The sequence below is a fragment of the Dasypus novemcinctus genome, chromosome 11 (assembly GCF_030445035.2).
Source record: "Dasypus novemcinctus isolate mDasNov1 chromosome 11, mDasNov1.1.hap2, whole genome shotgun sequence".
NCBI lineage: Eukaryota > Metazoa > Chordata > Mammalia > Cingulata > Dasypodidae > Dasypus > Dasypus novemcinctus.
The window spans coordinates 3,414,960-3,429,201 of NC_080683.1; the positions used below are offsets into that span (position 1 = coordinate 3,414,960).

At 61.3% G+C, this 14,242-nt stretch overlaps 1 protein-coding gene across 6 annotated transcripts; it reads right to left on the reverse strand.

The window, feature by feature from the left end:
• Nucleotides 1-3,990: 3,990 nt before the first annotated feature.
• ATF6B (activating transcription factor 6 beta) lies at nt 3,991-13,999 on the reverse strand. 6 transcript variants are annotated; one of them, XR_009187840.2, is made up of 18 exons: nt 13,876-13,999; nt 13,426-13,505; nt 13,225-13,303; nt 12,877-12,968; nt 12,227-12,362; nt 8,770-8,852; nt 8,544-8,679; nt 8,334-8,465; nt 8,084-8,226; nt 7,285-7,470; nt 7,109-7,200; nt 6,612-6,782; nt 6,375-6,482; nt 6,135-6,216; nt 5,880-5,966; nt 5,549-5,660; nt 5,354-5,438; nt 3,991-4,657 (listed from the first exon to the last, which is right to left on the reverse strand). XR_009187840.2 is itself a non-coding variant. In XM_058306523.1 (18 exons), the coding sequence occupies exons 1-18, from the start codon at nt 13,955-13,957 to the stop codon at nt 4,428-4,430; spliced, it is 2,085 nt and encodes a 694-aa protein (XP_058162506.1). In that variant the 5' UTR covers nt 13,958-13,999; the 3' UTR covers nt 3,991-4,427. The 6 variants fall into 6 exon arrangements, 5 of the variants coding, with proteins under 5 accessions (XP_058162506.1, XP_058162504.1, XP_058162508.1 ...); XM_058306523.1 differs by having other exon boundaries at nt 5,880-5,950; nt 7,109-7,185; XM_058306521.1 differs by having other exon boundaries at nt 5,880-5,950.
• Nucleotides 14,000-14,242: the final 243 nt, after the last annotated feature.

Sequence of the window (14,242 nt, forward strand, 5' to 3'; positions counted from 1 at the left end):
GGTCCCGGTGCTGCGGGGGAGCAGAGGCAGAGGCGGGAGGGAGTTGGGGGCTGGAGGGAGAGCGCACCTTGGCCGCAGGTGGAGGCAAGAAGACTGGCAACCAGAGAACGGGGTGGACACACCCCACACCCGTTACATGTTTCTCTGGCTTCGTTCTTCCAGTGTGCTGCCCAACAAGAGGCAGAAACGCAGGCTTTTGTACAGAGAAAAAGCACCCCCGCGAAGGGGGCCTCGCCCACCGCCACCCCCCCGCCCCGGTTTCACGCTGAGGATATGCTCTTACGCCCCTGGGTGCGGCGTGCGGGAGCCGCGGATGCCCGGGGAGAGGACCGTCGGGCCCTGCCCCGCTGCACGCTGGGCACAGGTGTCTGCGCTGCAGGTCACATCCCCCAGTCTCCAGCGAGCGATGCCCCCAGGCCAGGGCAGGCTCGTGGCGTGACCCCGGGTGCCCAGCCGGCTGCCCATGGCCGAGGGCAAAGGTACGCATGGGCTCTCGCGTGGGTGTCCTCGTGTGTGTCCGTGTGTCTGGCTGCGCGTGTGGCTGTTTTTTTCCTGGCTTTGCTGGGGAAGATGAGGTCAGCATCTTGGACAGAGCTGGGCTCCGCTTCCTTCCTTTGCCTTGGCCCGAAGCCCCAGAGCCAGGGGGAGGCCACGGATCCCCTCGGATCTCGGGGTGGGAGGCACGAGCGTGGAGCGGGTGAGCGAGGGTCTCGAAACACCCTGACGTGGGAAGAGCAGACCGCGCAGTCGGTTCTGGGTCCACGAGTCCCGCCCCGTGGCCACAGGCCTCTTTTCTGCCCTGGGCCCTTGCTTCACTGCTTGGGAAGCACAGTCCCTCCGTGCTTGGCCTAGAGAGGCCAGGTGGCCTGGAGGGGAGCAGGGGCTGGCACGGGGTCCTGGCCACTACCGCTGGGGACGGGTGGAGTCTCGGAGAGGGAGCACGGGGCTCCAGATGTTGACAAGCTTCCAAGGCACATGGGGAAGGCACTGGACGCGTGACAGACCTACTTCAGGTTCTGCGATAATCACTGTTGAAAATCTGACCCACCTCTCTGGATTTTAGGCCCTTGGAGGAGTGCACGTCTTATATATGCTTGTATTTCAATAGCGAAGCACCGGGCCCTGCACACAGTAGGAGCAGAATAAACGCTTGTCGATGTTGAATTGTGAAAAGAATGGGAGAGAAGGATGGGCAAAGTGCTTGGGAGGGATTCACAGGCATGAGGGCAGGGAAGCCTGGTGGGCAGCGCTGAGGCCTGCTTCACTGCGGTGCCTGGGTGGGAGCAGAAGGGCCGGTGCGGTCGCGCTCCATCCGTGTGCGCCGTCCAGTGTCCTCGGCTCTGAGTGCTGGTCCTCGGACGGTCCTCTAAGTTCCTGTCCTGACCTCGGTAGGATGAGGGATAAAAGATACAGAAAAGAAGAGAAGGAAAAGACAGAGAGAAGGGCAGACCGAGAAGAGGGGCGGCTGAGGGCAAGGAGCTGAAGGAAAAGTGGGACGAGGCGGCCAGGGCCGCACGCCAAGGAAGCAGCCCCAGAGAGGAGGAAGACAGAAAACATTTGTACTCGGCTTCCGTTTACAAAGCGCCTTCCTACACAGGGCAGGCGTTTTATTAAGCCCACTTCGGGACTGGGGCAACTGAGGCTCGCGGACACTGGACCGAGCTGCCCCAGGGACTCCGTTACTGTTGGCAAAGGCGGCCCTCAGCCCGGGTTTTCTGGTTCCAAAGCCTGCATTCTCTCCTCTTCCCCACAACAGCCCCGGAAGACAGGGCAAATTATGGGGCTTCTTCCAGGGTCTGCCTGAGAAAGCATGGTGGAATATCTGGATATCTGCAACTTCTTCCTGTGGATCCGGTTAGAAGAAACGGATGCGTGTAAGACAGGGGTCCACATCCCATGGCTGAGAACGGGGGGTGGGGTGCAGTGGGGGGTGGTGAGGAGGGGGTCAAGGGGAGAGAAGGCTGAGCCTGAGCTGAAGAGGACAGAAGCCAAGAGGCTAGGGCTGACGGGCCGAGACCCACAGCGAGAAAGCCTTGAACCCTGCAGCTTCCCGCGCCTGCAGACATGGGTGTGGGGAGGAGGGAGGAGGGAGGACATTTCTATCTCGTGACAAAAGAAAGTCACACAATTGTTTTGTTCTCCGCTCTGGGCGGGTGGGCGCCCATATTTACCAGAGGGACGAGGTCGCTGTGGCAACAACACATCTGGGCCCCTGAATCCAGATGTGCTGTATCCAGAAACCATAGCAGACCGATGAGGCAAACATCAGGCTCCCCAGTCTCGGCCCCCACAGCTGGGAAGAGGACAGAGGGTTGGAGTGAGGAAGGAAGGGAGAAGAGGGGAGGAAGGAGGAGAGGGCTGAAGTGGGGGAGAGGCGAGGAAGTAATGCAAAGGGACAAGGAATGCGGGCAAAGCAATGGAAAGGGAAAGAGAAGAGGGGTGGCAGGGAAAAAGGGGAGGCAAACACAGGGTCAGAGCAGTAGGAGATGAGAGGACTGAGAGGCAAGAGTAAAGGACAATTATAGGAGGAAGAGAAAGGGGAAAATGCAAAAGTAGTGAGAAACCAAAAATGAACAAACGAATAAAGGGTCAAAAAAGAAGGCGATAGGGCCAAGAAAAGCAGGAAAGAAGCCTAGAGAAAAGAGAAGAGGAAGAGAGGTACACGGGGTCAGGCATGGTAGAGAAACAATTCGAAACCCTGAGGAAGGACAGCAGGAAGGGGTGGCCCACCAAACATGCTCAACATCCTAAGAGACGAGAGGGCCTGGGGCACGATGGAGCTGCTGAAGCACAGGGCAGAGCCAGGTAAGCTGCCGTAGCCGAGGACGGAGAAGAGGGGCCCGAGGACTCAGGGTCCACCTGGGCCTGGCGGGCACAGCCCAGGCTGGACTTCCCTTCCACGGGAATAAACGTTCTATCACGAGCTGCAACAAGCGGACCACACTAAGGCACAGCAGTGGGGCCGCTGCCGTGGAGGCATGGTTTTTCTGTAAAGCTACAACTTCTCTATTTGGAGAAGGGTGAAAAAAAAGGCCAGGCAGGGAATCCAGCGGAGGTGATCTGTCTCCAAAGTCCTTGTTCTCATTACATTTTACTGTCTGGATAAGGCTTCGTCAACTCGAGGGACCCTGGGACAGGAAGAGCAGGCCGAGGAGCCAGGGCTGCCCTCAGAGGGAGAAGAGGCCAGTTCCTGGGAGCCCCGGTTCCAGGTTGCCATGGATACTTGGTCTGTTTTCACCCCAAACACAGCCATGGGTGGGGGGCAGAGCCTGGCTGGACACACGAGGGCTTTCCCTCCCCACTCAGACCTGGGCTTGTGGCCCGGGCGGCCTGTCCAGTCATCTGGGCACAGAGCCCAGGCCCAGCCCATGCCCTCCCGCTGACCCGGGACACCCCTGGGGGTCAGGCCCGCGGCGCTGCTGGGCAGGAGCAGGGACCCCCGTTGGGGCTGAGCTCCGGGCGCCTCCCCCACCCTAATCAGAAGGCAGCCTGTTCTGCGGGCCCACTTCTTTTTCCTGCTTTCACCTGGACTTTCCAGTCTCAGTCTCCTCCAGTTCAGGAGGCCCCCAACAGCCCCTTCCCTCCCAAGTCCCACCCCATTCTCCACTGCGGCCCCTTCTTCCTGGGCTCAGCGCCCTCTTGTCTGCCTGAGCTGCTCGCCCTGCAGAGCAAGGGGCAGGAGGGGGGACCTGCTAGACAGTAGGGGACCCAGAGAGGCTATTTACCCCAAAGGGCGTGGGGCCCCCTGTCCTTCCTGTTTATTCAGACACAGTCCAGAGAGCTGCATCCTCTGTCACGCCATGGGACAGCCCTCCCGACTCCCCTCCTAGACACAGTGGCTGGAACGGGGATGACATAAGGCCTGTGCTCCCACACCCGCCCCATCCAGGGCCAGCTGGGCCTTCAGGGCTTGGTTCTTTGATGCTAGCCCTGTAGAAGCCACTTCCCGCCACACGCCCTGTCACGAGCCAGGAAGGCAGCCACTATTCCTTCAGCTCCCTTCACATTGTTTATTTAATAATAAAAAAGAACATATGTACACGCACAACCCCCATCTTTCTCTTCCACCCCTCCTTCATGCCCCGAAACTAGCTCCAAAATGTAAAAACTTCCCTTGTCCCACCTGGGGACTGAATTCCCACCCCCCGAACCCCAGACAGAGGACTGAAAGAATAAACAGCATGCAGGGGCCCACCCCGCAACTTAGGCTCACCCAGTACCCTCAGAGAAGGAAGCAGGGGCTGGAGGGCCCTCGCAGTGAGGAGCCCTGGACTCCAAAGGGGTAGAGAGGTAATGCCCCTGCTCCCAGGAAGTGCTCCCACACCCTGCCTTTCCTTTGCCGGCGCCCCAAGCCGGGGGTCCGGGAACTCAGAAGCATCCCCACTCGGCCGGCCCTGCCCCCGTTCTAGGTCAGTGTGCGCCAGCGGTCAGGGGTGGTTGAGGTAGAGGGGCTGGCGGGGGCTCTGGTGGGCCGGGCGGGCGGCGGGCGCGGGCAGGGGGCCGCCCGTGGCGTTGCCGGGGCTCCGGGACGGCTGTTTCCGCAGCGAGGGGGGCACCGTGGAGGTCTTGATGTGGATCACCCGAGTGTCCATGACCTCGCACTCGATCTGCATCATCTCCTCGTAGCCCCCTGCGCTGCCCGGGCCCGACAGGGTCTCTGCGAGGAGGGGAAGTTCCGGAGGGGAGAAGGGGGCAGGGAACAGAGAGAAGGAGCCAGGGAGGGGGGCCAAAGAGTGGGGAAGGGCGGCGTGAGATGGAGCGGGCAGAGCCACGTGGGAGTTCGAGGGGAGAAGGGATGGAGGTGGGTGCATGGAGAAGGGGAGGGGCGCGGGGAGAAGGGGAAGGGCGTGGGGAGAAGGGAGGGGGCGCGGGGAGAAGGGAGGGGCGCGGGGAGAAGGGAGGGGGCGCGGGGAGAAGGGGAAGGGCGCGGGGAGAAGGGGAGGGGCGCGGGGAGAAGGGAAGGGGCGTCGGGAGAAGGGAAAGGGCATCGGGAGAAGGGAAGGGGTGCGGGGAGAAGGGGAGGGGCGTCAGGAGAAGGGAAGGGGCGCGGGGAGAAGGAGAGGGGCCGGGCGGGGGGGTCACAGGGAGACAACATGGAGAGGAGAAAGGGCATGAGAGGCCGGCAGGCCCCCAGCCCCGCTGCCGCCCCCCAGGCACCCCAGAGAGGCCCCGCACCCTCGCCTTCCTCCCATCCAGCTCTCCCGCACTTGGCCTTTCGCTCCAGGCTCTTCCAGCCTCCTCGCACTGTCTCCCCGCTTCCCTCCACCTTGGACAGCCCCTCCTCTGTCAGGCTGCGCCCCTGCCTGGCCCCCGCCTGGCCCCGCCTGGCCTGCGGGAAGGGGGAAGGCGTTACCGTTGGGGGCCATGGCGGGCATCACCAGCGACATCTTGGGCCGGGAGGTCTTGTTGTGGCTGATGGCTGGGAGCAGTAAGTGGTCCTGGAGACAGAGGGAGAGATGCCCAGGGTCAGCACCCTGCTGGGCCCCCTCGGGGAAGGCAGCCTGCGGGCAGCGGGAGGCAGGAGGGAGCCGGCGGGCAAGGAGCTCACCCTTCGGAAGGAGACTACATAAAACGTGTCCTCCCGCCGGTCAATGGCGTCCAGGAACTCGGGCTGGGAGCGGTCGGGGTGGCGATACAGCTGCAGCTGGCCCGCAGAATCCCTAGGCAGGTGTGGAAACGGGGCTTGGGAGGAAGTAAGCCTAGCGCCCCCTCCCGCGAGGGGAAGGAGGGGAGGAGAGAGGAGCAGGAGGCGCAGGCCCGGGAGGCAGCGACGCTCGCACAGGCCAGCTCCCGGCAGAGCATGTCAGAGCACGTCCCAGCACGTCGTCAGAGCACGTCAGAGCAGGGTGCACTGAGTAAGCTCCTCCCCCGGCCCTCACCTTTTTGGGGGTCCGGGAGGTCGGGTGGGGACTGCCTTCACTGGAGGTGACTTCTTCCGCGGCTGAGACTTCTGGAAGGAGAGGTATCTAAGGATTCCGAGAGGGCAAAGGGAGAAGGGAGAGAGACAGGCGGCCCCTGGAAACAGGCGCCACCTCTCACCCGTCCCTCCACTGCCCCGCGACAGCCCCCAGCCCCGCCGCGAGGTGCCCTCAAGCCCCTCGTCCTGACGGCGGCCTCTGGACCCCGCCGCCTACCTGCCCCTGCGGGGCCTTCTGGGGGGTCTTCCGCCGGCCTCTCTGGTGGCGCTGGACCCAGCCGCTCAGCTCGTCGGCCAGCCTGGGGAGAGGGGAGGGTCACGGCTCCAGGCCAGGCCGAGGCCCCTCGTCCGCGCCGGAAGGCCAGGGGCCAGGAAGCCGGCGCCCACACACGGGGACGCCGCGCTCCGTGGAGGGCCTCGGGCCGGGGCAGTGGGGAGGCCGCAGAGGAGCGCCCACCTCAGGGACTCGGTTCGGTTGAAGTGCCGGCAGTCGGAGGAGAGAAAGAGCTGGTCCAGGTCTCTCAGGAGCAGCTCCTTGGCCCCCCGGGGCACGGCCGTCAGGTTCCTGCAGGGGGCAGGCAGAAGGCAAGCCTCAGGCATGGCGCCCCCAGCAGCAGAGCAGGAAGCAGGGACCCTGAGAGCAGGGCGCTCCCCGGCAGGAACGGGCGGCTGGCGGCACCCGCGCCCTCCCCACCTGAAGCGGGGCCAGCCTGGGGCGCTGGGCTGGGGCTCCTCGGGCTCCTGCGCCGACCCCGGCAGGGGCTCCGCTCCGGGAACTGGCTCCTGCTCGGAGAACTCCAGCAGGTGTCTCCGGGGCCCGGGCTCCTCCCCGCTCGTGGGAGGCGAGCCTGGGGGCTCACTGATGCTGCGGGCCGGGGGAGAAGCCCAGCTCTCCTGAGGCCTGGTCAAAGCCAGGCCCCGCACGGCGCCCGGGCGCCTGCTCGCAAGATCGGGGTCTCCTTTGGCGGGAGGTGGGCGCCAGGGCACCGACCCCCCAAGGCCAGGGAGCACGAAAGAGGCCAGCGCGGGGCCGGCGGGCAGGGCTGGGCGCTCGCGGCCGCTGTTTCGACGGGTCAGCCCCGCCGTCTCCTCGAGCACGCGAGGGACGAGGGAGCGCGGGGGGCCGGGCTGGGGACCGGGCTGGGGGCCGAGCTGGGGGCCGGCGGGCTGGGCGGGCTCCCGGGCGCTCACCTCGCGGGCCCCCAGTGGAAGGCGATGAAGAGGAGGAAGACCATGATGCAGACCACCTTCCTGTTCCCGGACCCCAGCTTGAGCTCGGTGTTCTGAGGAGCAGAGGGCGAGGCGAGCGCGGGGCGGGTGGGCGCGGGCCCCCTCCCGCTGCGGCGCGGGGCGGGCGGGCCGCTCACCTCGGCCAGCAGGGCCTCGAGGCGCCGGCGCAGGGCGGCGTTCTCGCGGCGCAGCTGCTGGTTGTCGGCCAGCACGGCCTGCAGCCGCACCTCCAGCCCCTGCAGGTACTCCTTCTTCTTCCTCCGGGACTGGCAGGCCGACTCGCGGTTCTTGATCATGCGCTGCTGCCGCTTCAGCAGCTTCGCCTAGGCTCCCGGGCCCAGGAAAGGAATGAGGGTGGCCGGGAGGGCGCGGGCAGCCGAGGCCGCCCGGGCGTCCCTGCCTACAGCCGGGGCTTTCCTCGTTACTAGAACAGCCCGGGAAAGGGGCCCTGCTCTCAACCGCTCCCGCTTCTGCCCTCAGAGCTGGGAGAAGTCGGACCACGGGAGGAACCGCCTCCCTCCTGGGGGACCTCCGCTTCTTTACTTGGCGGGTCTTCCTTCTTCACCGTCCTCCTCTTTTAGGGCCCAAAGTTTAACCTTTCTATAATTAAAGACCATTTTAGTGGGTTTTCCCCCTAGGAAGCAGCTTCCCTCTCCCAACTATTGCCACAATAAGAACCCAGTGTGGTTCCCTGCCTCTGATTTACTGAGGCCATCCTGATTTCTCCATCTGCATGACCACAAACCTAAGGGCCTTAGAACTACATGGGGTTGGCACGCTTAGGAGTCCACCCTGACCCCGGGATCACTTCGCAGGTCTGCGTCCTCACACAGTACTCCTCAATCCCAGCTTCCTGCTCTCTCCACAGCTCTTTCCCACGATGGACACCCCCTTCCCGTCCAGCCACCAGCCCGGCCCCTCCTCCCTGGTAATTACATCCACTTCAGGCGGGCAGGAGTTCCCGGGCATGGGAGCCAGGACGATGCTTTTCCTCTCAGGCCGGGGAGCAGCGGGGGCCGGCCCCTCGGGCTGGACACGAATAGCACCCTGGATGAGGACAACTGGGGACACCGGGGCCACTGCGCAGGAGAGGCAAGCCGAGGGCTGTGCGTTAGGGGGCGTTCTCAGCTGCACCCACACGGCCTGCCTGAGAAGGCCCGCCCCTCGTCTCCTGGTCCTTCAGTACCTAGGGGTGGCGGGACGAGGGGCTGCAAAAGGACGGCGGCGCTGGGCGGCACGGCCCGGGGGGGCAGCGGGACGGTGGCGATCACCACGGGCTTGGGCTGCAGGGGCGGCTTCCGGGCGGGCGGGGCTTTGCCTGCAGGGAGGTGAGGGGCGGCAGGCGGGTGAGAACAGGCCGGCTCTGCAGCGGCCCGGGCCCAGGAGGCCCCCTTACCCGAGGAGCCCTCAGGGTGCGGGCCCATGCTGATCTGGACGGCTCCGAGCGGGGCCGCTGAGACGTCCTGCAGGAGGCACCCTGGGGGACCTGGGGACTCCATCTTCACTTCAAGGATCTCCTCTCCCAGGAGGGCCTGAGTGGGCGTTCCAGAGAGAGGGAGGTCAGGAGCCGAGCCGGGAGCGCCGAAGGAGAGCGCGCGCGCACACAAGAAGCTGCTGCCCACCTGCGTGGGGGACTCGGCTGAGGGCAGGGACACCTCGGAGCTGGAGGAGGACGGAGAGACAGGCTCCATCTTGGCCTGCACATCTGTGGGGTGACAGGACGAGACAAAGAGCAGGATTTCAGATAAACGCTGAAGATGGGGAACGGGGACGAGGCCGTTCTCCCTGTACCTACGCTGGCCCCAGGCAGGCAGTCTAGGAGGAAGCGGCGCGCTGACCCGCTGACTCTCCCACCTCCTGCCCAGGTGCTTTCCTTCCCCGGCCAGGGCTCTGCTAACTCTTCCTGAGGCCGTGCTTGGCCTGCTGCTTCCCTCTTTCTCACAGGCCTTGTCCACTCACAGAGAGGCCCGGGGCGGGGAGTCTGGAGCCTCCATGTGGGCCGGCACTCCTGTCTTGGTGGATTTCCACTTCAACCTGCCCCAATCCCTCGTCAAGCCTGCAGCTCCACCCTCCACAGCCCGCCTGCCTGCCCGCCTGCTGGCCACTCCCGTTCTCATGCCCCACCGTTCACGCAGATCCCCCTGGCCTGAACAAGCCTCGCTGCTCGTCCCTTCACACTAGGGCCCTTCCGACTCGTCAGCTTCCCAGGCACCAAATCTCCAAGCCTCGGCCGCCTCTGAACCGTTACAGCCTCTGTTCACTCTAGATTGCTCCATGAAACAAATCTTAGGTCCCATGTAGGTAAAATAAAGCCCGTCTGAGGGCCAGAATCAGTCTAAAGGTCACCAGCTCAACACTACCGCATTCTGGTACTTAATTATAAGACTGCTGATATGGTTATTTTACAATCTCAATTCAACTGATAATTTTGAATCAGTAATAGTCACAAGATACAAAATTTCAAAGGAACCAAAAGGAATTCAGTGAAAAGTCCGTCTCCTTCCGTCCCGTCCCCAGCCACCCAGCTCTCTTCACAGAGGCCACGCTGCTAGAATGACTGAGCCCTGATGACTTGCCCTCACGGGACTCCACGAGCAAAACTAGGTCCTGTGCTTTGTGTCCATCAAAGTAATGAGTAAAATACAGGGCCTCAAGAAAATGCCTCAGCCATGCGGGAGATCTGACGCTAACGACTCTGACTTGCCCCAAGTCACTAAGGATCTTTTTGTGCTAAAGGCTTTTTTTTTTTTAATATTTATTTTTTATTTATTTCTCTCCACTCCCCGCCCTCCCCGCTCCCTCCAGTTGTCTGCTCTCTGTCCACTCGCTGTATGTTCTGTGTCCGCTTGCATTCTTGTCAGCAGCACCAGGAATCTGTGTCTCTTTTTGTTGCATCATCTTGCTGTGTCAGCTCTGTGTGTGTGCAGCGCCACACCTGGGCAGGCTGCACTTTTTTTTTTGCACGGGGCAGCTCTCCTTACGGGGTGCACTCCTTGCGTGTGGGGCGCTCCTACGTGGGGGACACCCTTGCGTGGCACGGCACTCCTTGCGTGCATCAGCACTGCACTGGGCCGGCTCACCACACAGGTCAGAAGGCCCGGGGTTTGAACCCTGGACCTCCCATGTGGTAAGCGGATGCTCTATCCGTTGAGCCAAATCCATTTCCCCTAAAGACTTTTCAATCCTTATTTTGTTTGTTCTCTTCATAATACTAATAATGCACTGAATATTATCCATTTGCCCCTCCAAATCCACTGTCCATCCTTCTCTACCCTGCTTTGTACCCCAAGGGGAAAACCCGAATGGATTCCATCAACAGGCAATGCCTACGTACATACACACATACCCTCATAAACCTATCCTAGGGAGTAAAAAGATTACGGTCCTTGCTTTTACAGGTGAAAGTGGAGGCACAGAGAGGCTCAGCGATGGAGCTGGGACCTGAACCCCAGCCTCCTGGTTCCGGAGCACTCCTCACCACTTGGCGGGCCTGCCTTTGCCATGTGACCAGCCAAGGGCAAAGGACCACCAGCAGCCAGCTCCAAAGCACCACAGCCTTTGGGGAGAAAACACTGCCTTGAGGATGCTTTCATTTGAACTCTTTCCCTAACTTCAAAACCGTGAGTGAATTAATCCCCGTTGTGCAACCTGACCCACTTCATGGTGTTGGCGCACAGCCTAGGAAGCTGGGGTGCCCACAGGATTTTGTCTCCGCTTCTTCTTTTCTTATTCTATACTTTCTTTCCTTGGCTTCAGCTACTCCTTCCTCTCTCATATGCTAATGACTCCCAAATCTATCCTCTCTAGTCCAAGCCTCCCTCTCTCTCAAACTCCAAAAACATGTAGCCACTGTTGACTGTTCTCTGCTCCTATGTCTGCTGACACGTTGGTATCAACAATCAACACGTCCAACACTGAATTCCTCGTCCTGACGGCATGATCACCCAGCAGCGGCTCCCCAGCCAGAAACGCAGGCGTCCTCTGACTCCTGCCTCTCTCCAGCACCCAGGGGGTCACGCCTCTCACCCGTTCAACCTCGTTCTTTCTCAAATCTGCCTTCTTGGCATCTGAATATCTTGCTCTTTCTTATTCTTCCTGCCTCCAGTCCTGCCTCTTGGCCACCCTTCTCCACTCCGCCACCAGAGTCACCTTCCTAACCATCTTCCTTTCCTGCTTGACTCTTCAAAGGCTCCCAACTGCCCCAGGATAAAAGCACGGCAAAGAAGCCCCCACCTGGGCCAGCCCCTGCAGCGCCCGACCTCTCCACTCTCGCTCACACTCGCTCTGAAGAGGTGCAGGTCTCCCGCATGCATGTCTGCACATTCTTCTTGGCTTAACTTTGTGCCCGTCAAACCTCAGCTCAGGAAACCTGATCTGCAGGAGCATGTCCCTGGTGCATGTCCCGGGGGAGGTGCCCCCAATGGTCTCCTTCCCACAACTACCACCCCTGCATGGTCCCATCTTTCTCCCTCCACCACGGATTCTCAAGGCAGCATGGTAACTCGTGTCTTGTTCTCTTTGCGTGTCTAACACCCTGTCCAATACCTGGCATGGAGGAGGTGCTCAAAAAATGCTTACTGAGTAAATACACATGAAGAAATAAACCTGAGGGCACTTGAAAAATACCACAAATAATGTCAACTGCAGACTCCAGGACGTGGGTATATGGTATTCAAGCCTTTCCATACATCTGAAAATTTTTACAATAAAACATTGGGGGAAAAAGGTAAAACAAATAAATATACCTAAACAGCCCACAAGTTTTAAGAAAACACAAAGCCACAGGAAGTTAATTACACACAGAATACCAGGAAAAAGAAAAAGAAAAAGAAAGGAAACTCTTCGTCTTCTCGACACCGCCCTTGGGGTGGTCTCCTAAGTCCTCTCTCCTCCCTGGCCTCTTTCCTGGCTATCTACCGTCTCCCCTCCCTACCTTTTCCTTCCCTGCTCTGCCACCTGTGCCCCCTCCTCCGTCTACACAGGTGAACATGTGCGCACACAGACACACACTTATACACACACACACTCGCACAGACTCCACCTTGGTGAAACCTGGAGCTCATCCCAGGCTGATATTACCTGAGGGATCATCAGAGGTGGGGCCCAAACTGATCTGGACAGTTCCAAATGGTGATGTTGGCCCATCTCCCAGGAGGCAGAATGGGGGTGCTAAGGACTCTGTCTTCACGTCCAATACTTCCCCTACACCAGGGACCTGGGTAAGAGTGAGGGTGCAGTGGGTGGCCGGGGGCGGGGGGGCGGGGTTGAAAACAAGGGAGTAAGAGCAAAAACAAAAGCCTTAGAACTTATAAACCCCCAATGACTTGACGCTCTGGTACGCATGGTACAGAGTGTCTCCCTAACCTGTCTCTGGCCCCAGGGTGCCCCTCTACCTTATTCCTGAGAGAGCTGATGAAGTCTCCTGATTTCACATATCACCTTGGGGGGTACCTTGGGCAAGAAGCAGTCCCACCGTTCTCCACAGTTAATAACGCTCTTCTTCCCAGCCCCACCAATGCTACCACGCATTTCTGTATGTTAAAGAGACTGTCTTCACTTCAGACAACTAGAGTGGAAAGGTGGATGAGGCCATTAGAGAAATAGCAAAGGTAAGGAAGGAGGGCACACACCCACACCCCTCCCTTGGACTCACAGCACCCCTAGGTGAAAGGAACGGAGCAGAGGCCCTGCCACAGACAGGAGGCGGAGGGAGATGCCTCCTCTCTCACCTGGCTGGAGGGCTCTGAGGACAGGCCCGATGACTCCGAGCTGAGGGAGGAGGAAGAGCAGGGAGAGGATGGTTCAGACTTCACCTGAAGATCTAGAGGGAAAAGCAGAAAATAACCAGGAAGTAGAGCCTGAGAAGAGTCCAAAAAGTATCTCAGAAAATGGAGCTGGGGATTTCCCCCACGGGGGAAAGGGGGGAGGAACAAGCATAAGGAATTAAAGGGAAGGAGAGGTATGCGCAGGTGTTCCTGTGGAGAGGGTGGGAAGATACAGGGAATGACATGGTTCCCGGGAAATAGGGGGAAGATGAGGGTTTCTGGACGGATGAAGGAACCCAGAGGATGGCATACCTGGGAAGATAGGCAGGGCGTCCCAGGGGGGCTCAGGGGGACTGACATCCATCCCCACGTCCAGGGAGCTGCTGTCAAACTGAACAAGGAAGGAAACCGAAGGCAAGAGTATGTGAAAAACATCTGGCCTGGGGTGAGTCCCGGTGCTGGGGCACCACGCCCACCCACCAAGGGCTAGAGACCAGGCTGGGGAAGCAGTACCGGCACATCCTCCGCCGGGCAACGGAAGAGCTGCGTCTGCTCCTCGGCCACTCCATCCAGGCCGGTATACAAGGTGCTGTCTGCCAGGGAGGCTCAGGGTCAGGGGGTCGTCCTGGACAGGGGGCCCAGCCTACGGATCCGCACCCAAGCCCCCGCCCCACCCCTCATTGGCTCGGCTCGGCCAGGCCCACCGCCCGCCCACTCGACAAGTGATCTCGCCGAAGAACTTCAGGCCCTCCTCCCCCGGCCCCGGAACAACTCGACGTTCCCGCAGCGAGAGGACGGCGTCGCGGACTCCCGCACCCCCCGAATGCACAGCGAGCCCCCTGCTCCGCCCTCCTTCAGACGGCGGATTCCGTGTGTGCCCAGCCTTCCCCCTTCGGCCTCCGCTTCCTCCCCGCGTACGGTCGCCCCAGCGCCCTCCCCTCCCCTCGGCCTCCCGCCGCAGACCCCAGTCCTCCGGGCTCAGCAGATTGTCGGTGAAGAAACGCGTGGGGTCGGCGATCTCGCTGAGGAGCATCAGCTCCGCCATCTTTCCCCCACCCCCCAACCATGAGACCGTTCCCAAGGCCCGCCTCTCCCCACCACCAGCCAATCAGCTAGCTCTAGGGGGAAAGGGGGCGTCCCGGAAGCTCTGCGGACCAGTAAGAGAGCCGGGCGCCGAGCACAGGCCCCAATAGAAGAGCCGCCCGCGGAGCCCCGGCCAATGGGAGCGCGGCAAAGGGGCGAGTCAGGTCGGGCCCCGGCCGGGAGGCGTGCGCATGCGCCGCAGGCTCCGCGACGAAGGGCCCCTCGGGAGATGTAGTGCCCGGGATTT

Bases quoted from the DNA above. Each gene is read 5' to 3' on its own strand.
- ATF6B (XM_058306521.1), bottom strand. From the start codon at position 13,957: ATGGCGGAGCTGATGCTCCTCAGCGAGATCGCCGACCCCACGCGTTTC. The intron at 13,506-13,875 runs GTCTGCGGCGGG...CCTCCCTGGCAG, and splicing joins GCTGAGCCCGGAGGACTGGG to ACAGCACCTTGTATACCGGC. The intron at 13,304-13,425 runs GTACTGCTTCCC...TTCCTTGTTCAG, and splicing joins GCCCGGCGGAGGATGTGCCG to TTTGACAGCAGCTCCCTGGA.